This window comes from Convolutriloba macropyga, chromosome 8, assembly GCF_964194025.1.
Source record: "Convolutriloba macropyga chromosome 8, txConMacr16.3, whole genome shotgun sequence".
Classification (NCBI taxonomy): Eukaryota; Metazoa; Xenacoelomorpha; order Acoela; family Convolutidae; genus Convolutriloba; species Convolutriloba macropyga.
This window is the reverse complement of record NC_134475.1, coordinates 60,992,469-61,016,416: the sequence shown is the minus strand read 5'-3', so window position 1 is coordinate 61,016,416 and position 23,948 is coordinate 60,992,469. Positions and strand designations below refer to the sequence as shown.

The following is a 23,948-nucleotide window of genomic DNA, read 5'->3' as shown; positions in this document are numbered from 1 at the left end:
TTCAATTTTTGACTATAACTAATTTTAGCAGTTTTTTTGAACAAATTTGCATTTTTTTCAGGTTTTTAAAAATTTTCATCGTTTTTTTTTCAGTTTTTCCAGTTTCAGGGACCAGGCAATCTCCTTTGAGGTTTGTTAATAGGGCACTGCATAGTTTCTGGTAACAATTGAATGCTTTTTAACTTTTTAATGTCTCGAATTTAAGCATTTTTTCGATAAGATCTGCAATTTTTTAAATGTTTCCTAAAGTTTTTTTGTCAGTTTTTGATATTCGTCCATTCGCAAGTGCAAGAAAATCTATTCCATGTTCTGATAAAAAGTTATTGCATGGATTTTAGTTTCATTGGATTTGTTTTCAACAATTTAACCTTTCAACTTTCAGTTTTTGATAGAATTTGCAATTTTTTTCAAGTTTTTTTTAAAACATTTGTAATTTGTTTATTTTTCTTGCCTCAGTAGCCAGGTAGCTGCATCCAGGGTTTCACAGTTTGTTATTAAATAGTTGCTACGGGGCAATTGAATGGCTTTCAACATTTTAATAGAACGAATTACTACTTTTTGAAGTTTGAAATTTTTTCTAAAAGTTATTGCCTATCGATCTATGAGCCAATGAGTTTTTTAAAGCTTGGAATTGGGTTACTGGACAGCCTCTAGAGACACAGAAATGATTTTGAAGATATTTAAATCACAATTTTCAGCAATATTTTCTTATAATTTGCAATTGATTTCTTAAATTTTTGTGTCATTTTCGATTTAATCGATCCTCAAGGGCCAATGAATGTTTTTCAGGTCTTGCATATATAATACTGGACCGATTTCAGAAAAAAGATTGGTTTTGAAAAAACTTTTGTAATAGGTGTTTTCAAAGGGAAAAAAATTTGCCTTAGCTTTAAAAGCTTCAAGAATTTTAGCAATGAGTTTGTTTTTTGTTTAGTTTTGATTCTTTTAGTTTCTCAATTCTTTGATGATTTTTGTGTTCTGGCTGGCATTGTTCAATTGATCTGCTTGTCAGGTAGAGTACGTCTGAGTTTTTCATTCTTTGAATTGTATTTCAGGACTTGTCCTGCTATGTTTTTTTTTTACTTCGTCGAATAAAAAAATGTTTCGCTTTACCTCATTTTGCCGCCTTTTCAACATTTTGCGTGAAATCTTTTTGACTTCTCTAGGCTAGTTTCTCTCTTCTCTCATTCTGCTAAAAGTGATTTTGAACATCAGTTGCTCAGCAAAGCAATTCAAAATGAACAGAGTCAGTATAAAAAATTGAAGTCAGAAGTAGAAACGGGATAAACCCATAAAGCCCAATTTTAGATGCCCGCTAATTGAACGTCGTTCCTATAAGTCTTAGTTACCATCTCTAATGCTTATTGGTATTGATAGTAGCCCCTGTAGCCTCTCTCTAAAACAGAAGTACAACCACGAAATGCCATCAAAATAAATCGGACTTAAAAAAATGTTTTTGCACAAAAATCTTTTTTTTTTCAATATCTTCTGTTATTTCAATCCCAATCATGCTTATTGAAATCAACGGCGGCTATTTTCCGGCAATCTGCCGGGTATGTTTGCAAAATTCACTCTGATAGAAGCGTTTAAGCCCCTGGGGTAACGCTCTCCCGGCTTTTATGTAATCCCCAGCCAGGCGTTCGTTTGAGAATAATTTTTCCGACATTGGTTACCTTATTTTGACTGCAAGTATGTCGATTTTTTTAATGTTTTTGAAAAATTTGTTTTTAGTTCAATTGAAAGTATTACTACATCTGATATTTACTTTTTAGCTCAGACGTATGTGCCCGGAGCTTGCTTCATCCCCGGTGCGATTGAGCATCGAACTCATGTGTGGTGCTATGACAACTCAACTGAAGACACCACTTCTGAGTTGAGCGAGGAGGACGTTGAGTTGATCAGAAGACAGAGACAATTGGCTCCTGGCATCACTACATTCTACTTTGCTGTCAATCAGCCATGCACAAAAGAGGTATTTATTCAGAATAAACTTTAGGACCAAAAACAGGGTTGCTCCACATAGGATCTGGGTTGTCGGGCATTGTGTCCAATCCGACACAGGGTCCGTCCTGGAGTCTGGTTGGCCTGGAATACCCAGACCTTTTCTTTCTGATTTTCGTCTTGATCTGTTTGGCCCGAAACACGGAAAGTTTTTTGAGTCTCGTGTAGGCTATTCTATGACCCAGGTGGGTTAAGGTCTGTTTGGTCTCGCTCTCAATCCCAGCAAATTTTTGGTGTCTTTGATCTCCACTTCATTTTCACGATTAAAGTTTTCCTGGTCCATCTCTGACTTGGTTCTATTACCGCGTCTGGAGTAATTGGCGTAGGTTAATTCAAAAACAAGGGAATGCAAGTGTTTTACAGTATTTTGAGCCCAATTTTCACAAGTTCTTCCAAAATTGGCTTTTAATATCTGTTCAGAAGAAAAGGTGAAATTAAAATTTTACTGCTAATTTCAACATCCAAGTCAGTTCGCCGCCTTTGCAATGTCCACGAACTTGGGAAACTATTCTTTGCGTAAACGGGATGTGGTTTTCTGAGCTGGAAATTTGAAAAAGAGAGCGCATAAACATTTAAAATATTAGAGAGAAGCTCAAAACAAAGGAGCGAAATTAAGTGAAGTATTGAGTTTTCAGGCTCTTAAATTTTTGCTCCATAATTTTTTCTTGAAGGAATAGAGAATGGAGAAATAGACTCACTTTGAAGGAAACAATAAATAACGCAAACAGAACACTTTTATCAGTACTATCAGTAGAAATCGAATAATTGAGAATCCGCAACTGAATTGAAGGTGTCTTTCTTTAAAGATTCAGTGGCATTTTGATTTTCTAGAGGTAAATTTAATCATCATTAAAAAGGTGAAATTTATCAGCACGAGATAAAACGCAGAAACGACATGAAAATATTCCTGCCCGGCTTGTGTTTTCACGAACTCAATTGGTCTAAAATCGTCCTTTCTGCACGTCTTTTGAACTGGAAAACAAAACTGTTCCAAGACAAACACTGTAACACTTCTAACAAATATAAACACTGGAGCACAAAGTATATTAAGCGCGTCAATTCTACACTTCAGTTATGTAATGAGATATATTTCTATTAGATTTTTCAGCAAGTTTAAATAAGCTGATGCAATGGAACACTCAATTGTTGAGTTAATGTTTTTCAGCCGCAAAAATCAGAGAAAAGCAAGCTTTACAGGATAAGAAGTGTCAAGAAAAATTAAGGAAAGGAAAAATATTTAAAATTGCGGAAAAATTTGAATTTTCCTTTAAAAACAAATTTTACAGCAAAAGACCGTACTATTCAACGGAGCTGTTAGCGTCAGACAAAGTTGACGTGCAAATTAAATTCGTCCTTTCGTATTTGTCATTAGCAATCATTATGTTTAGATCCGAAAATTCAATCAATCTTTTTCGTACTTCGATTTTTCCCAGGATTTTTTGTCTTGTGCGTTTTATTGAGAACTACGTTACTAAAAGTTATCTCTAAAAGTTAACCGTGATTGCCTCCAACAGCCTTGTTTCAACAGTTTTGGTCTGATCCAATAGAGAATATCGCACCTCATTGCAATCCTGGCCCGATTTGTGCTAAAAATAAATTTTTCAGATAGGAACCGAATAACAAACTTATGTCAACAGATTCTGAAGGTCAACAGATTCTTGACAACAGATTCTTGACATCGCTTGACTTGCGCACTTTTATCAAAACTCTATCTACGTTATAACCACTTGACTTTTTGCACTGTTGCATCCAAGTTCATCTCTGTTCAACTTTTAGAATATCAAGTTTTCTCGTTAAATATAGCTTGTGGGGGTTTGAGTTTTTAACAAATCTGTTAGGTTTATTGAGATAAAAAGAAACAACGTTGTTTTGATTTGCCAGTTTGCCTTGATTGGATGAAAACTCTTTTCGTAGCCATTAGCTGAATTGTGAACTAAATTTTTGTGGAAGATAGGCGATTACCAATTTAAAAGAGGCACTGCAATATCCTCTTGATATTATAAAATAATTACGTGAATACCAATTACCTTAGCTGAAGAATGGTTTAAAAAACAATCATAATGTGACCAGAGTTTTTTAGAATTTTGAGATTTTGCACGACGTAGTTAAACCACAATTCCCTTTATTACCATTCCAATTCAGTTTAAAGTAACGATCATTGATGCAGAGTTATTTGATCCAATTAAAAATTAGATGTATAATGATAGGGGTACGTACTTAAGGATCCAACTTGTGTTTTTTCATTGCAGAGTGAAGAAGCTGCGTGTTTTGCCGAGTTTGCAGAAATTTCCCACTCGGCTGAGGAGCAGAATGACCCTTATGGACCCAAACCGGAGAGTGCATTAGAGGCTGCAATGTACTATAGAGTTTCATGTCACGGTTTCGTTGACCCCGATCCGGCGGATGAGATTGTGAAGTACAAACTTTATTGTAAGTCACAAATTTGTGTTACTATTTGACAAAAAAATAAACTAATTGATATATTCATGGTCGACAATAATACTAATATAAATAAAACCAGTTTGACGAATCGCCCATCATCAGCTGATCGCGCAGTACTAAAATCAGAAGATTTTAAATGAGCAAATGGAACTGCGCTTAAAATTTTTTCCTAAAATTTTTTTGACGTTTTTATATAATCGGGGGAATCACTTTGTAAATAAAACAGAAATTATTCAACTTCGTCTCAGTTGCGTCTGTAATTTGATTGTATGTGTTCTTTTGTATTCAGTTATCTTATATAGTTTATAGTGCGGTGAAAATGATAGAGCTTGTGTAATCTTTAAACATGTTAGAGGGCAACCATTTATATTTAATTTTGAACCTATAGTACTATTTTTTACTACCAACAAGTGCCCCTTGCGTTCCGAACATAGAATAATTTCTCCAAACTGAAAAATGCAATACTTGATGGATTCTGTGTTTGCTCATCTCTCAGTTATCTAACATTTTGTCTATCGATAACGTAAAGCTATAAAATAATAATAATAATAATAATAATAACAATAATAATAATAAAGAAAGACTCGAAAAGGATCTCAGGTATCAATTTGAGGTCCACAGAAGTAGTTTAGTACTCTTACCAATTGACAGAGCCTTCAAAAAACTTCACGAATTGCTCACAGAAGCATTAAACAGTCACCTTCCTGAAAAATATCGTACACAAAAAAAAGAACAAAAATTGGATTGATAATGAGGTTAAAAACTTAGCGACGAAAAAACGTAGTCTTAAGAAACTGGCAGATACAACTGGAAGTCCACAAATTCACGAAAATTTTCAAAAAACTTGTAAAAACCTTAAATCTCTCATCAGATCTAAAAAACAAACTTTTTATCAAAATCTACTTTAAACCGATTCGGTAAAAAACAAAAAATCTTTTTTTGAGCTTTACAGATCTTTAGCCGGCAATTCAGAGTCCTCTAAAGTTGTCTGCTCGCAAAATAAAGTAAATGAGTTGAATGAGTTCTTCGCAAACATTGGGAAAAAATTGAATGCAGAATTTTTAACAAGAAGTGCCGTTACGATAGAAAACCAGAGTCAAAGTATGTTTCTAAAATGGATATCTGCAAATGACGTAATGTACGCTATCAACAACTGTAAAAACAAATTTAGTCTTGATTGCTATAACTTGAACTATTTTTTCATTAAAAAAGTTTCTGACTGCTTAACAGCTCCTTTACAACTCTTGTTTAACAGATGCATAGAACTTGGACAATACCCAGAGAGTTTGAAAATAGCAAAAGTTATACCACTCTTCAAAAATGGAAATAAAGATGACCCATCAAATTTCAGGCCCATCTCGTTGCTACCAATTATAGGGAAAGTCTTTGAGCGGATTATATTTGATCGAATTCAAAACTACCTAAACGTTTTCGAAATTCTCTCAGATTCACAATTTGGCTTCAGGCACGGGAAGAGCACAGTTGATGCCATTGCAACCTTAATAGAGGAAATAAGATCAAATCTCCACAACAACAGTGAAAAAACCAAATGCACCTTTCTAGACTTAAAGAAAGCTTTTGATACTGTCGATCACAAGATTTTACTGCAAAAGTGTTATAGATATGGTCTGCGTGGTCCAATATACAACATTTTAAAATCATATTTGTCCAAACGAACGCAATATACTTTAATTGGAGATAAAAAGTCCAAACTGAATCTTATAGAACTAGGCGTGCCACAGGGATCAATTCTTGGCCCACTGTTGTTTATTATCTACATGAATGACTTAAGTTTGTCCCAGAAAAAATCAAATGTTATTTTATACGCCGATGACACTGTTGTGAAGAGCAGAAGTTCTGCATCGAAAATTGACGATGATCACGACAGAGCACTAGATAACGTCAATGATTGGCTCATAAAAAATAAACTAACACTGAACAAGGAAAAAACAAAAAGCATGCTTTTTGTAAAGAAAAATCAAAAAAATGTTGTGTCAAGAACATTTATAAAAAACACTAAAATTGAAGAAAAACAAAGTTTCAAATACCTGGGCATCACGATAGATAATGATCTACGTTTCACAAAGCACTCAAAGCATGTGGTCACAAAACTTTTGTCGAATTGTTCTATCTTTTATAAGCTAAGAAATGTTTTGAGAGAATCACAGATGATAAAAGCGTTTAAAACATACATACAGCCAATAGTACAATACGGAGTCCTGATATACGGGTCAACAACAATCACAACTATTAGGGAAATAGACAAAGTTATCAAACGTATCGTGCGGCTAATTTTTCATCGAAAAAAGTTTGAAAGCACTTACGAAGAAAGAGTAAAACATAGGATCTATTTAGCCTCGGAGTTACATGCCTATGAGGTTCTTAAGCAGACACTAAAAAACATAAGGGGACAATGTAATATTTCACCTATTTCAAAGGGTTTCTCAATGCAAAATTGCCTTAAAAAAGCAAGCGGTTGATTAAAAACAAAATAACTCAAGGTAAAAATCTATTTCACAGTTTTTCAATAATAGTTAGGATAAGGCGAGTCTTAAGAATGCTTCTAGGTTACGATGATGAAATAATAGAAAAGATTGAAAACATGTCTACTGCCGAAACAAAAAATTTCTGTCATCAATTTCTAGATAATTATATTTTGGGTAATGAGGACATAGTCAGACTGTTGTATGAGTTTTAATATCACAACTCAAAGGCGTTCCATAACCAGAATAATGTTTTCACTAGGTTTAATGCTACCTTCAAAAATAGTGCTTCCTCTTTTTTTTTCTTTCTTCATTTTGAATCACTTTCATCCAGATAAACTGAACGAGACACTTGAGAACGGGCCATCGGCCCAATAGTGCTCTCCCACAGTCAAATATGTGATTGTATTTGTACAAGTAATTGTGAAAAGCTACTTATTGACTGATGGAAACAATTTATTATTATAAAATCGTTTAAGCTGTGAACAATTTGAAGAAAACGGGTGGCGATATTATATTCGAGGGACCGTCTTCCTTCGTGACCAAACTGGCCCCTGGGAGGAGAGAAGATGACTATTACAACAAATATTACGTCATCATGCAAGACCGATACGACGGCAGGTGCAAATCGGACCAATTTCAAGTTCAAGTAAATTGATATTTTGTTCTTATTGTTAATAACAGGTGTAATATTTTGAGAAGGCAGCATGAATTTATTCCATTGAACAGAAATTTGAGATCTTTTATTTCTTACTTCTACGTTTAAAAGCGAACAGCCAAAAATGAAACATTATTTATCCTCATATTTTTTACAAATCATTTTAAGTGATTTCAAATATATAGATTAATATGTAAATGTTAACCTGAGGTGATATTCGTGAAATTTACATATTTGAATTTAAAAATGGTTATAAAGACTAAAATATCTCAGGAGCATAGATCAATCTAGAATGCGTTTCTCTTGAACATCAGTGGTTCTGAAATTTTTATCGAGTAAGGACAAATTTCTGTTAAATTTGTCGTATCGGGACTTATGAGATAATGCGTTGCGTGACTCAGATTCTGTTGCAAAACTTTGTCAGGTCTTTCACGGTAGAATTTTTTTCTCAGATATCTAATGATTTATTGTTCCGACCCCACTTGTGGGGGGAGGAACTATATACTCAAATGGGTTTTTTTTTGTTCCGTGAATTTTGGCCGACCGATATATTCATCGTAGAGAAATGTGCGTGGTATCATTAAAAAGCTCGTCCAGCGTAGAATTCGAAATTAAAAAGACTTTTTTGAATTTCATTTTTTTCGAGGAGTTATCGAGGTTTAAAGTTTCATGTGAACACTGGATATTTGGTTCACTTTTATTCACTTTTACCGTAATTTTCGTTCGAATTAACGTTTTTTCTACAAAAAATTTAATTCAAAACTAGATTTCACGCCAAAAAGTAAATCAATTTGAGATTTTTAATAGACGAAAGGAGATAATAAAGACTAGTTCTAGTCTTAGAGGGAAGTTTAATATATTAAAAAAATTCGAATTAGGTTTGGGAGCTCTTTTTTTTAGAAAATTTTGCAATTTTTTTGTTTTTTCAAGTCACCTAGAGACTACTAGACACTTTTAATATCGAAGTTCCGGTAATGACAAACCTTTTTTACGATCAATTGAAGCCCAATGAACAAAAAATTTGTTTCGAAGGGATCGCTCATGTTTTTTTTTGGCTTCGTATCTCAAATTTCGTAATTTCAAATGAAATTTTTATTTATTTTTTGAGGTTTTACTAAAGTTTTGTAATCCTATGGCATAAACTTGTTGACTAAAGGTGCAATAGATTTGCTAATGAGCATTAAGTGAACCTATCTAGTGCTGTGAGTGGACAGCTAATGGCTGTTAAGACTTTGAAAATAAATTTTCGAAAGTTTTTTAAAATTAGTAAATCATAAACTTATTTTTGTGAACTGTAAGTTCGTCTCAGTCAAAACTGGATTGAACTCCTTCATACCACTGCAATATAAGTTAATCTCATTGGCGGCTTTATCAAATAACTATTGGTTATACGTCTTCAATGCCACAAGATTTCAAATTTTTAAAAAAAATTTTTGGACATTTCATTTTATTGGTTCATTTTGAAATCTTATCACGTCATCCTAATATTGATGGCTACATCTTCCTTTAGTGAAGACGTCCAAAGGATCATAGATAAAACTTTCTGAGAAAAAAATATGGTTTAATTGGCTTCAACACTTTCTTCTCCCATTTTTCTAAAGAAATTTTGGTTTTTGCCTGTATTTGTTGTTTTTTTTCATAGTCATAAGACATATTGTGATGTCTTATTGATTACCTAGGCATCATAAACTTCTTTGTATTCACATCTTGGCATAGCTGAGCGTATTCATTGAATTCCTATGAAAGCTTTTGAGTTTAATGGCTGTTAAGACTTTAAAAATATTTTTTTATTTTTTTTTGAACATAAATCAATCTTAAGCTTATTTTCGTGAATTGTAAGTCAGTCTCGGTAATGACAGAACCGCTTTTTTTCTACATCAGCAACAATTTATCTAGTTAGCGGTTTTGTCTTCTAACTATTGGTTTTTTTTACTTCGGTGCACGAGTTTTCATAATTTTTTATAATTTTTGGATTTTTTTTGTAATTTTGGTTCCTTTTGAAATCGTATTACATTATCCTAATATTGATAGCTCCCATTGGTTTAGTGAAGACGTTCAATGGATCGTTGAAAAAGTTTTCAGAGAAAAAGCTTATGGTTTAAATAGCTTCGACACTTTCTTCTCTCAATTTTCTACCGAACTTTTGGATTTTGCCTGTTTTTGTTGTTGTTTTCATAGTCAATGACTTGTTGTAATGTCTTATTGATAAATTTTGAATGACAAACACCCTAGTCGTCACATCATCTAGGCATAATTTAGCGTATTAAATGCCTTCCGTTGAAAGCTGTAGAATTTTTTGACTTTGATACTATGGGTTTTCTCAAAAATTTCGTGGTTTTGATGTATTTTTCTTTGCCATACGACTTATTGTGATGAGTTATTGATGTCACATGAATGAAACCTATGATTGCTATTTCATCGAGGCAGAATTTAGCGTGTTTAATTAACTTAAAATGTAGCATTTTTTTTTAAATTCAAACATCTATTTTTGTTATCTCTTCATTTGGTTGACAATTAAGTCAAAAATGTAGATGAGCTCGGGTCGGAACATCATGTGCGAACGCACATTAACGAGCCGCCTTGTTTGTTTTCTATACTTTCAAGGTTTATTTCAACCAATTCTTAGATCGCAAATATTGATCGGCTGAACTCTCAACAATATTACATCATCCATTAGAAAATTTAATATGCACAAAAGTGAAATAATATTTTAAAGGATATTTCTGAATTGGTCGCTCAAGCCCTAAAAATTAGCCATTTCTAACGAATTCTGATTTTTTGGTTGCCGTTCGGACGGTTATAAATTATGAAATCCAGTTTTGCATATTACAAACATTTTAAAGCTGATTGTGACCATTAAGTACTCGTCCTACAATATATTGAGATGTTGTTGATGCTGATTTTTGAGCATGTTTCAGGTGCTGCCACCAATTTGCAAAGAAGTTAACGACAATGGACACGAATTCTGTTTTCAAAACGAGGTACTTTTTCGGAGTAAAGTTTTGCCTTTGAATTGTATATTTCTAGGATCTGTTCTGGCTGTCGCTTATCGAGAGCTCTGAAATTAACAAAAAAAAAATTCAACTGTTTTTAATGCCACCCATCCCGTTTCTTTCAAATGGGTTTAAGTTTGAAATCAATCTCGTGTTTCAGTCTTCCGATGTGTTCGCTGCGGAGAAAACGATCAACTTGGTCTCTGAAATGGAGCACGTGATTGACACGACAGTTGTGAAGCATTTCTCAGAGGGATCATCTGTCAATGTTACCCAGGATGTCGTCGTTTTAGCCTCTTTGGCCAATCGCATAGCCACTGATCAGTTGAGAGAGATTAGATACTTTGCTGGGAAAAACAACTATTTGCCCAGTAAGTTTTGTCATCAGGGATATCATCCGTTTTATTAAACTTTTTGTCCAACTTTTTTTATTGTACAAGCTGAGCACTGAAACATGCGACTGTCATTCTACTCTTACTTTTGTTTTTTTTTTGTGGTCATTTTAAACCATTTTGCTCCGTGTTTTCTTGGCTGAACTGTTTTGTTCATTTTTCAACATTTTGCTCCGTAATAACGATAACGATTAGTGTTCTTATGTAGCGCTCAAAATGCTGTTTGGTTTTTGACAAATTATCAGATTTATCAAATATGGGAAGCTGTTTATCTAAAAATTATCAAAACTAACTGTACTTGAGTGTTCGCGACGAATTTTTTGAACAAGAAATTTTTTTTATAAATTATTATAATGTCAATGCTTAGTATATTGATTATCTGATATATTAATTCGCAATATTTCTGAATGTTTTACAGTGAGAAAGAAATAATTTTTTGCTATTTCTTGAGCAACAGAAGTTATTGTACAAGAAACAAGACGGACATCTAACGAGACCAATAATGTCTACTTTAGAAACTGTTCCAAGTAGAGCATCTAACGAGGAATTAAAAATAATGGTTGTTCAAATGTATTTTAGCGAAATTATCAAACTTGCTTAACTTTGGAAAACAATAAGTTCCTCATAATCTACCAAATAAGATTCCATGACCAAAACTTTGTTTTATTTTCATTTTTATTCAGTGCCCGATATAGACGTCTGTCAAGGGTCAAACATCTCCTTGACGTGTCCCACAGGCACAACCATCAAACTGGATCCTTCTAGAATGTTCTTCGGAATTGACGATGTCTCCCGTTGTGAGAATGAAGCTCCGACTGATTTCACATCTCCACTGACTTATGCACACACATTCAAAGAGGGAAATTTTTTGTGTGAGAGACCGGAGTTTTACGCCGCTGTGAGTTTGAAACAATTGATGAACAGTTCCGTAAAAAATAGCCAGTTTCATGGCAATTATACGAGAATTTTTGCCGACATATTTTAGTATCCCGCCTTTTCACACCCTATGCTTAACCCCAGATTAATTCACGCCTCTCTCATTTAACCCCGATTTTATTGTTCCAATCCTCCAAATTTATCTTCTTTGTTGAGCCAATTTTGCCAGATTGATATGTTTTGTGGGGAGATAAAAAAGTGGTATCATTGGAAAGCCTTTGAAAAACTGAATTTGTTTGTTGGAGAGACATTTTTTGGTTCCTTGGGGAAAAGTTAATTTTTAAAGTTTCCATTTTGTTCACTTTTTCCGCTATTAATTATATGACCTTTTAAAATAGGAAATTGAAAAGGAATATGGAATAAATGTTTTATTAGGAATCTGGATATAAAAAATAAATTTGTAAAACAGCTAAAGTAGCAAGAAAACTGATTTCGTCAGCAGCTAAGAAAAACTGAAAAATGGACAGAAATTTTTACAATTCAAAGAATTTGAATTGTATTGGGGAGCTGTCTTTTTCAACAATTCAAAGAATTTGTACAATTCAAAGAATTTGAATTGTATTGGGGAACTGTCTTTTTTTACAATTCAAAGAATTTGTACAATTCAAACAATTTGAATTGTATTGGGGCGCTGTCTTTTTTTTATAAGATCTGTTCACACATTTTCATGATTTTTGAAGTCAAATTGGAGTAGTGATTTTGGTCACGCCGAAACAGGAATTGGAGCGAAAAAGTGAGTGGGTTTGTGGCGTAAAATTTTTTGGCTCTAATTTTAAAGTAGAGTGAGAAAACGGTGTTTGAACGAAAATTCGCTTTCTCGCTAGTTGTTTTTTTGTTCACGTGCGGCAATTTCACTTTGGTTTTTAATGTTTTTTTTCAACTTTATGGATCGGATTTTTTCTCATTGGTTTTTCCAATCCATTCATAGTTCTGTCTAGGCCTAATTTTTTTGTCAGAATCAAGTTTACATTTCTCGCTAGTGGTTTTTTTGTTTTCGACGGCATTCTGACATTGATTTTTTGTTCTTCTGTTTTTTTTGCTTTTTTATCTGATTTTTTTCAGAAATGGTTTTCCGAATTAACTCATAGTCCGTTCTAGGTCTGGTGTATTGTTTATTCAATGAAAATTCTTTGAATTGTACGTCAGGACTTGTCCTGCTTTGTTTTTTTAAGATGTGTTCACACATTTTTCAATGACTTTGATCTATCAAAACCGGATAAAGAGGTAAAGCCCAGGGGGCATTAAGTTTCATTAGAGGCCCAAGGTGGGCTTCAGTAGTCCTCAAAGTGCTTAGGGTGGCGCAGCTGCTGTGATTGCCCTAATTTAAAGTTAAAAGTTCATTTTTAGGAGTTTTGGGCTCAAAATGTTGCAATATTTCTTGTTTTTTTTTCAGGTTTTGTTTGATTAGTCTTAGTTTGATGTTTTTGAAAAATAATGAAGGACTTTTGCGAGACAAGATTACTTGTCATGACCATTTTATGAGCTATATGTTTTGGTACTACAAATACAAACACGCAAAATGATGCTAATTTTTTGCAATTTTTTTTAAGTTTGAAAATTTTTGTCATTTTTTGTTTTTCCAGCTTCAGTGGCCAAGAAATGTCCTTTGCAGTTTGATAATAGAGAACTGCATAGTTTCTAGTAATAATGGATTGGTTTTCAACATTTTAGTGTCTCGAATTTTGGTATTTCTTTGATAAGATCTGCAATTTTTTCAAGATTTCCTTAAGTTTTTGTCAATTTCTGATAATTGTCCATTCTCAAGTGCCAGAAATTCCATTCCACTTCCGATAAAAAAGTTACTGAATGGTTGTTAGTTTCAATGGATTTGTTTTCAACATTTTAACTTTTCGAATTTTAGAAATCTTTTGATAAAGTTTGCAAATTTTTTAAAGTTTTTTCTCAACATTTTTCTTTTATTCAATTTTTCTTGCCTCATTGGCCAGCTAACCTCATCCAGGTTTTGATAGTTTGTTTTTTGATAGTTGCTAGGGGGCTTTTGAACTGTTTTCAACATTTTAATAGAATGAATTTTTATTTTTTTGAATTTTTGATTTTTTCTAACAATTATTGCCTATCGATCTTTGAGCCAATGATTTTTTTAATGCTTGGATTTTGGATAATGGATAACCTATAGAGACACAGAAATGAATCTGAAGATAATAATATCACGATTTTCAGCAAAATTTTGTTAAAGTTTGCAATTGATTTCATTTTTTAAATTTTTCGATATTCAAGGGCCAATAATTTTTTTCAGGTCATGCAGATATAATACTGACCGATTTAAAAAAATGGTTTTGAACATATATTTGAAATTGATATTTTTAAAGGGATGAAGTTTTGCCTTTGTGGTAAAAGCTTCAAGAGTTTTAGTACTGAGTATATTTTTGTTTAATTTGTTCGATTGTTTTAGTTTCTCAATTTTATCTGATGATTTTGTTGGTGTTGTGGGTAGCATTGTTCAATTGATCTGGTGTTCAGGTAGAGTACTTTTAAGTTTGTCATTCAAATTTTTTAATTGTATTTCTGGACTTGTCCTGCTATGTTTTTTTACTTCGTCGAATAATTTTTCTTTGCTGTACCTTAGTTCACAGCTTTTTCGAACATTTTGCGTAAAATCTTTTTGACTTCTCTAGGGTAGTTTTACTCTTCTTTCATTCTGCTAAAAGTGGTTTTAGACAGCAGTTGCTCAGCAAAGCAATTCAAAAAGAACAGAGCCCAATTTTAGATGCCCGTTACTCAAACTTTGTTCTGAGTAACCATCGTTAATGCTTTTTGTTATTGATACTAGCCCCTGTGTCTTTTCAATACGAAACAGGAGTATGTTCCTTTCCAAAATGACATCAAAATAGTTCGCACTTTGAAAATGTTTGTGTACGAAAAATCTTTTTTTTTTCATTAGTTTCTCTGTTGTTTCAATCCCAATCGTTATTATGGGAATCATCGGCGGCTATTTTGCGGCAACTCTCAGAAACCCATTTTTACTTAGTTGCTTTCATTTTACTGTTGCGAGTAAAGTTTGGTCAATTTATTTTTATATCCAGGATAGAGTAATTGAAATTCATTAAATGAGTGATCATTACGTCAAATGAGTGACATTACGTCATTACGTCAAGTGATCATTACGTTTTTCACAGTAACTCCACTGTTACTGTGAACAATGATGAATTTTCTTTGATTATCAGTAGTTCTCATTAAAGCAGTTCTTATTCCAAGAACAAATGAAAACATTAAAGGTGAATACTGAAGCTGAATCCATGCCCTGTTCGAACGATATCTCTCAGTTATCTATGTGATTCTTTAAAATATTTTAAATAAATTTTACTGCGTAGCAATGTAGAAATAAGAAAACATCAACCAAATTTACACTTTTTTCTTGCTTTTTTACATAAAATTTGACTTACTTGAGATTCTTTTTATTTTTTGTACAATTCACAAAAACAAAATGTCAAATTTGGTTCCTGGGTGAGGAAAGTGTATGCTACGCGATTTACGGGGTTTGAAAAATAAACAAAATTTTAATACTTTTCTACTTCAGTTTGATTTTTGCGTTTGAAAAAATGAAGGCTCTGAAAAATCGTTGATAAGGCACTAATAATTAGGCGATAGATAAGGCTGATCAACACGGGATCAAGAGAAGGCGGATAAAGTTCCTTTCAAATAATCGAAAAGCTAATGATCTAAACCCCAAAATTACTACTCTAATTTCCATTTAGAAAAAAAAAATAGTTTTTAACCGTTTCTTAATCAGGTTTTTCAAGTTCTAATCAGGTTTTTTTTAAGTTTTGGATTAAATTTTTGGAATTAAGAATTTTTCAAAAAAAAAATCCTCGTTTTTTGCTCGTTTTCTTCTCGGAGAAACCATCCTGTTTTGCAGAAGAAATATGTTCTTAATAAAAGGGCCGATTTCTCTAATTTATTTAAAAAAGTTGTATTAGGCTAATTTGATTTTAAGAATTCGGATGCTGTCCCGATATTTCAACACTTTCAAACCAATATTTTTTCCAGGTGACCTAAATGATTAGACTGTTTACAAAAAACTGGCTAATCATCGAATTTCACGTGCTAAGATATTTTTCAACTTTATTGATTCTTATAAAGACACCAGTAAACAATTTTTTATTATTAGTAATCATCCCTCCTTGTTTCAATATAACTGCTAACTTTAAGATAAGGAAAACTTATGGCATGGGTAGCGGATTTTGTGATTAATGCTTAAAATTAATTATACGTAGGTTTTGAGTAAATAGATGAACAGCTTAAATTATGTACGAGTGAAATTAAAATAGGGTGAAGGAGCGGGTACATAAATCGCGGGTGAATTGACGTACAACCGTTTTTTTTGTATAATAGCTCATGATACCTACCTATCATTTCTTGCTGGTAGTGAGTAGTTTATATGAGTTATTGTATTTGAAAACTTATTCTTTTTTGATGGTTTTTCTTACCTTTCCTGAACTTGAATAGTCCGATGACAAAAAAACGATTGAAGTGAAAAAGAAAGCTTGACGAGTGGTTTGTAGATAGAAGCGTTTTATTTAACTTAAACGCATTTTTGAGAGCACGTTGAACAAATGGGATGACGGGTCAAATCTTTTCAGGCAGCAACGGACTGCAATGGGAAATCAAGTTGTTACCTCTCCATTGAGAACGAGGACAAAGAATCGGGACAGTTCAATCACAAAGTGTCTGCTATTAGTAGACTGTATGTGAATAAAGTCATGCTCCGGGCCAAGCACAGACGTCTAACTGATGAAGAGCTTGAAACTTGCGGTAGCACACCAAATCCCTTCTGTAAGCTTATTCACTCATTTCTTTTTTATTTTTGTGAATGAGTGATATGCATCTATTCCTGCACTTTGTCTGGGGTTGGTTTCAGAATTTTTAGTAGACTGCAAACTGGCAGAATTGTAAAAAAAATTAAAATTGAATTAAAGGCACGAAATAGTGTTTTTAGTTGATTGAATCTTGCTTTGAAGAAGTCTTCGGTTTGTGATGTTTGGAAGAACATAATGCATAGAAAAATCTCTGACAGTACACCAATTTTAATAATTTTTCAAACTGTTTGGTGTACAGAGAATTTAAAAAGCATTTTAAAGAAGCTAAAGAGCAGCAAAGCAATTTAAAGTGAACGGAGTCAATGTCAAAAAACGCGAATCGTTTGCATTTTTTGACGAATTAAGTTTTTAAATAGCGCGAAGGCCTTTTCTTCGTAATAACTTTTCCTTTTCTGAATTATACAATGTTATAAAAGACTTTTGACTAAATAATTGCACCCATAAATTTCTGAAAATCGAGTCTCACACCAAACACGAACGTCAGTCTTTCTTTGCACTTAGCGAAATAATTGAAACCGTTTCTCAAAGATTGCGAAAAATTTGTCAGGCGGCTTAGGTCCAAATACTATACCTTAAAAAGTGATTAAAAAAAAACTATTTTCATTTTTCTCTAATCCTGCTAAGTTTGAATTTAAAGAGCAGTTGTTCAGCAAAGCAATCTAAAATGGTGAGAGTCATTGTTAAAAAAACGATAAAAGCGGAATAAACCCATAACACCCTTTTTTATCAATCTATTTTTTATTTTTGTTATTTTTTCAATGCTAGTTTGTTTACCAGGTGTAATGTTCAGTGTTGTTGATTTTAGTATCTATCTCTTTAAGCCGCACCAGAATCTGCTTCATCAAAGTAACACGCACTGTTAAGATTTTGTGTCTTTGCAAAGATGACGGTCAATGTTCTCTTATTATGTTCCTCCGAATCTACTTCTTCTAAATTCGAATTGGGCCCTGGGGCTCAATTTCAGTTATTAATAGCCGCCTCAACTTCTCAGCCGGCTATTATAGCGCTCCTATGTTTTTTTTACAACTCAAAGAATTTGAATTGTATTGGGGCGCTGTCTTCTTTTTTACGACCTGTTTACACATTTTCATGATATTTGAAGTCAAATTAGAGTGGTGATTTTGGTCACGCCGAAACAGGAATTTGAGCGAAAAAGCGAGTGGTTTTGCGGCGTGAAATATTTTACTTTAATTCTCAAGTAGAGTAAGAAATCGGTGTTTGAACAAAATTTCGCTTTCTCGCTTGTAGTTTTTATGTTCAGATGAGGCGATTTCACTTTAATTTTTACTGTTTCTTCGATTTTCGAACCAAATTTCGATTTCTCGCTGGTGGTATTTTTAGATCTATTCTGTTTTGGCCCCCAGTGTTTTTTACGCCCCCCAGTTACAAATTACATGTTATATAGCATGTTATTATGCAAGAAAAGAGCACGTGCTCCTGGGGGGCGTAAAAAACATAAGCTCACTAAGGTGGGGGGGGGGCGGGGGCGAAGCAAAATAGATCCGGTTTTTTGTTCACATGCGGCATTTTGTCATTGATTTTCTGTTTTTATTTTTTGATCTGATTTTTTTGGAAATCGTTTTCCCTACTCACTCAAAGTCCATTCTAGGTCTAGTTTTTAGTTTAGTCAATGAAAATTTCTTGAAATGTACGTCAGGACTTGTCTTGCTATGTATTTACTTCGTCGAATAAATTTTTTCGCTTTACCTTAGTTCGCAGCTTGTTCAACATTTTGCGCGAAATCGTTTCGACGCAAAATGTCTACTTTCACTCTAGGCTACTTTCACTCTTTTCTCATTCTGCTCAAAGTGCTTTTAGAAAGCAGTTGCGCAGCAAAGCAATGTAAAAAAACAAGCTCAGTATCAAATATCGATATCAGAAATAGAAACGGGAGAAACCCATAAAGCCCAGTTTTAGATGCCTGTTTCTCAAACTTGGTTCCTATAAGTCTTAGTTACCATCTGTAATGCTTATTTGCATTGATACTAGCTCCTGTATTGTCTCACTATGAGATAGTTTGCTCTTTAAAATTGTTTTTCTACAAAATCTTTTTTTCCATTATTTTTTTCTTACCTGTCAACCATAATCCCGTGGTTATGGGAATCAACCGCTGCTATTTTCCGGCAATCTGCCGGATATGTTTTTCCGGCTTTTGTCCTCTTGTGTTTTTAACTTTTGTGATTATTAGAATTTTTTCTGCGTTTTTTAATGGAAATTGGACGCATTAATAAGAGGTTTGCACGCTTTTTTTGACAAATTAAATTTTTTGAAAGCGTAATGGCCTTTATTGCTTAATAACTCTTCTTTTCTGATTGATACGCGATTCTCAAAAACTTTTAAATAGATAATTTCACCCATAAGAAGTTTCTGAGAAATTGAGTATTGCCCTAAACACAAACGTCAGGCTTTCTTCCCTTATCGAAACAATTGAAACCGTTTCTCAAAGATTGTGAAAAAGTTGTTAGATGGCTTAGGTGCAAGTTCTATAGCTTAAAAAGTAATTGAAGAGCGATTTGCGGACATTTTTTCTTGATTTGGAAAACTCTGTTTTCATTTTTTCCAGTGGCATTAAATAGAGTAAATTTTGGTTTTTGACTGGTCATTAAATTGCTTGCTTGATCTTTGCTCTCGTTGAAATGAACTTTTTCACCTGAATAAAATTTCAATTATTAATTGAAAATCACGAAAAAGTTTTCCTGTATTTGTTTTTTCAAGATTCAGTTTAGGTTTTTTAGTCCCTCGAAAAGCGTTTCTTTTTGTATTGCAGGGCAATAACTCCCAATATTGCCCTTTTTTGTTTCAAATTTCTGTTGGTTTGTCATAAATTGGTTTTCTGAGTGTTTTAAGAATTAAATTGTCCTAGGTTATGTTTCCTTCTGCTGTCTGTCTACTACAAAAACAATGTTTTGGTTTATTTTTTTCTCGCGTTCTTTGCATGTCCTCCCATATTCTTAGTTAGGCAATCAATTCTATTGCCATAAAAAGTGTTTTCAATTTTAATTTATATATGTAGTTGAGCCCAGAGGGAATAATTTGTCCTAAGTTTCAAGGAGATTTTTTTTCCGAGTTCAGTTTTTTGTCAAGTTTAGAATACGCCGTTTTCGATGAAGAATGATATATTTCTCGACTTCCGCTTAACATGGATACTTAAAATTGGGGTTTATTTATGACGTTTTTAAGCTTTCCAGCCACTTGAATATTACGGCTTCCAAGTTGAAAACTTGCGTAGTTTTTTTTAATGGTACTGATCTTTTTCTTTAGTCTTTTAAGTGTCGTTTTTTCGTATCCAATGCTCATTTCGACGCATTTCTTGATCCGTTACAAAAATTTTCCGAGAGGCAGTTTTTGAAATAAAAAGTCCCGATGACTGAAAATCCGCTGAAAATTACTGATGATCATCTTTCGATAGTTTTCTTTTGGTTATTCTTGGCTTAGAGCAATTTTTGAAGCAAGAAGCGATCTTGTTTCTATTTTTTTTATATTAAAATATTATTAACGCGTCTAACCCATGTTTATATTGAACAATCACTTTTGGAACGTTCTGATTGCCACGCACAGAATTGCACGAGTCGCCCTTGTTTCGTTTAATTAAATAATTCAGCCGTGAATATTTGTTTCGTCAGCGTAAGTTGTATTTTATTGTTCTTGTAAACATTTTGGAGATTTTTTTGGTTCTTTACATGTAATTTCATGTATTGAATTTTATATGTATTAATAGTTTATTTGTCGTTCTAGGGGACGTTAGTAACGAGACTGAAATATTTCCTGTTCATGCTTACTCTAAGAAAACATACCATTGGTCCTGGACCATTGACAAGACCTTGAACAGAGAGTTCACCAAGACTAGAATGGGATACGGTTCCTGCTTTCATGCTGAATATCGAATACCAAATCAGACCTATGCAGTTTACGAGTTGGACCACAGCACTTTGGTGACCAGTATCAACGTCCTCAATAGGGGAGATTGTTGTTGTAAGTACCCGAACATTAGCGATATCGAGGAACAGTACTGATTCATAACATTCCAGTAGTAAATCTTAAATTCAGTACTGGAACATAGTATCCTAAGACCTTTTTTTTGAAACATCATGTACATTGTAAACTCACAGTATGATCACACATAGTTCATAATTTTTTTGTAAATTTTTGAAAATAAGTTTTTGAAATTTAAATATATTAAAAGACAATTCAAAAATATGACCAAGTATAAGTTTGTAAAGATGATAAGCTATGTATTGCCACGTGCTTGATAAATGAGGGTGGGGCCCCATAATGTACTCAGGGGGGGGGGGGGGTTGGGGGCTACACTAAAGAAAATGATCCCAAAAACTGTCAACGGATGAGGTTAGTGAAACAAATGATTTAAAAGTTGTGCATACTACTTATGTTCTCATTAAAAATGTATATGAGCTTTGTTCAAAATAAAGCCGGAGGTTCAAAATAACGCCGGAGTTTGCAAAAACTTTTTGTTACAAATAAATTTGAAATATTCTCATCAGCACAGTATCACCATCAAGTTTTTTAAAAATTAAATTTTTCAGCTCGTAAAAAGCTATTTTAAAAACCAGTCTTCATATTAAGTTCGATTTAAGATTATTTTCTATGCGTTTTTGAGCGATCAGAAAGATGAGAACAAAGCTTCAATACACGCATTTAACATGCATCACTCACTATAATTGGCTCGAGAAATGGTCTCTAAAACAGCTGGGTGTCGCTGTTCTAAAGAAAAACTTTGAACCATCTTTGATTTCAAAGCGTCGATTGAAAAATTTGCGATTTCAGAAAAATAGATAAACACTATTTACATAAGTTGAAAACAAGCTGGCAATTTTCTAAGTGGGTTTTCAAAAAACTAATGCATTTTAAAAAACTAGTCAATTGCATCCAGTAATTTTGAGATTAACAATACTCGCCAGAAAATCAACCACTGAAATTTCTTAGCTTTAATTTTTCTTACTTTTTTAAAAGGGGAATATATATATTTACACACACACACACACATATATATATATATATATATATATATATATATATATGTTAAACCAGTCTTCATATTAAGTTCGATTTAAGATTATTTACTATGCGTTTTTGAGCGATCAGAAAGATGAGAACAAAGCTTCAATACACCCATTTAACATGCATCACTCACTATAATTGGCTCGAGAAATGGTCTCTAAAACAGCTGGGTGAAATCAAAGCAGAACACTGAAAATGTCTTTCGCTGTTCTAAAGAAAAACTTTGAACCATCTTTGATTTCAAAGCGTCGATTGAAAAATTTGCGATTTCTGAAAAATAGATAAACACTATTTACGTAAGTTGAAAACAAAATGGCAATTTTCTAAGTGGGTTTTCAAAAAATTAATGCATTTTAAAAAACTAGTCAATTGCATCCAGTAATTTTGAGATTAACAATACTCTCCAGAAAATCAACCACTGAAATTTCTTAGCTTTAATTTTTCTTACTTTTTTAAAAGGGGAATATATATATATTTATACACACACACACACACACACACACACACACACATATATATATATATATATATATATATATATATATATATATATATATATATATATGCCAGGCCGCCTTTTTTTCAGTCAAATGTTCATCTTTAGTTTACGTGTCGTAGAGGAAAAACAGAGTAACGTCAATTTGTTCATGAGATAAAGGAAAATTTGTCTCTTTTTTTCAATGCTGTATTATCTTGATTATTCCTGATGCTTCAAATAATTTTTAAGGTTAAGTTCTCTCCTAGTCGGCAGTTGACCTCTAATTTTTGTCAAGAGAAAATGTGAAAGAAGGTGAAGAAGTCACAAGTATATTTTCGCCTTCAGAAAACCTAAGGTCTGGAAAGTAAATTGCAGAAGTGAAAATCAAATTTTACTAGTAAATTTTTCCGCAAGTGTGCGCAAAACATTTTTTCATTTGTGCATTACCGTATTATTTTTAGGTGTTTATTGTTATAGTAATCTTCGAGCATTTTTTTCTTCTAGGGTCATTCAAAGACATATCACCGGGAAATGCAACCACTTGAGGAAAGTACGAGGAAATTTTTTTTTCAACCCTTCTGACTTGAGATTAAATCCATTTTAATCCTTGAAGTTATTAACTGGTCAAATTAAGTAGAAATTCTACAGGATTCTTTGATGTACTTTCACTCATATAAACAAACAAGTAATTCTGTGAGGTAGATTTTTTCTCACTTGCTGCAGAAAAAAATACTAGTTTAAAAACCGGTCCTTAAGTTAATTTATGACCCTACATTACTATAGCAAGCTCATTTGATTTCATATGAGGAATTGGTAACAAGAAGAGAAGAAAAAAACTGTCGATTGAGAAAATACCAATAAAAAGATATCTTTTTGAACACTTCAACGTTTTTCTCAACTCGTTTTTGTTTCACATCAAAAGTTACTTTTTCTAATTGACACAAAATTGATTGCATAATTGAATTACAGACACCACCAGCGTGACTTATTTGAAATGGAAGTGGGCAGTTCAGTTTGAAAATGTCAAAAACTTTAATTTCACTCGTGTTCTTCAATTTGTCACGTAAACATCGAAAAAAAAATGTTTGGTTTAAAGTAATTTAAATTAGAAATTGTTCTAATGTAGGACAAATATTTTATAATAAGTTGAAAGCATATCCTCGCCAAAAACGCAAAACCTAACAGCTTTTATATTTGATGATTTCTTGTCTTTCGGTTAATATTTGATGATCAAATTTTTCATCTGAATCTTGATATAAACTGATCGGTACAGATTGATTGAATTGAGTACATTTTACAGCCAAAAAAATAGATGAAAGTCAATTATTTATTTGTTTGCTACTTACTTGTTTGCTTGCTTGCTGATTACTTGTTTGCTATTTCTAGCGTCTAAACTGCTCGCTGTAATCTGTTAATGCAAATTACCGTCTGTTTTTGTCTAAGATAATTTTTTTTCGGCTGATTGCTCTCGTTCAATTTTAACTGTCTTAAAAGCTGTACCATATTGCAAATTTTTGACAATGCATGTGATTTTAAATCTTCTAAAACTATATCAAACTAGGAGTTCTGATTTTTTTAGTTTTCATATTGAAGAAAGTTGTAATCAATGTTTATCCCCAAAAATTGCTTCAAAGCTGATAGTAAAAAGAACTTTACTTCTGAGATCAAAGAAAAAGTTTTGTGAACGCTGAGAGGTATGTTGGAACATTCT

The 23,948-nt window shown here is 32.9% G+C and overlaps 2 protein-coding genes across 2 annotated transcripts in view; one reads left to right on the top strand and one right to left on the bottom strand.

Annotated features, from left to right (window-relative positions):
* The window catches only part of LOC142344897 (uncharacterized), a 217,429-nt gene that overhangs the window by 11,077 nt on the left and 182,404 nt on the right, over positions 1-23,948 (top strand). Inside the window, exons 4-11 of the mRNA XM_075396946.1 lie at positions 1,773-1,972; positions 4,251-4,431; positions 7,406-7,575; positions 10,503-10,565; positions 10,738-10,948; positions 11,653-11,867; positions 16,507-16,699; positions 20,479-20,715. Coding sequence (XP_075253061.1) covers positions 1,773-1,972; positions 4,251-4,431; positions 7,406-7,575; positions 10,503-10,565; positions 10,738-10,948; positions 11,653-11,867; positions 16,507-16,699; positions 20,479-20,715 — 1,470 coding nt within the window. The remainder of the gene's footprint in view (positions 1-1,772; positions 1,973-4,250; positions 4,432-7,405; positions 7,576-10,502; positions 10,566-10,737; positions 10,949-11,652; positions 11,868-16,506; positions 16,700-20,478; positions 20,716-23,948) is intronic.
* LOC142344898 (inositol monophosphatase 1-like) overlaps positions 1-23,948 on the bottom strand; it is a 599,876-nt gene that overhangs the window by 476,043 nt on the left and 99,885 nt on the right. The gene's annotated exons all lie outside the window — the stretch shown is intronic.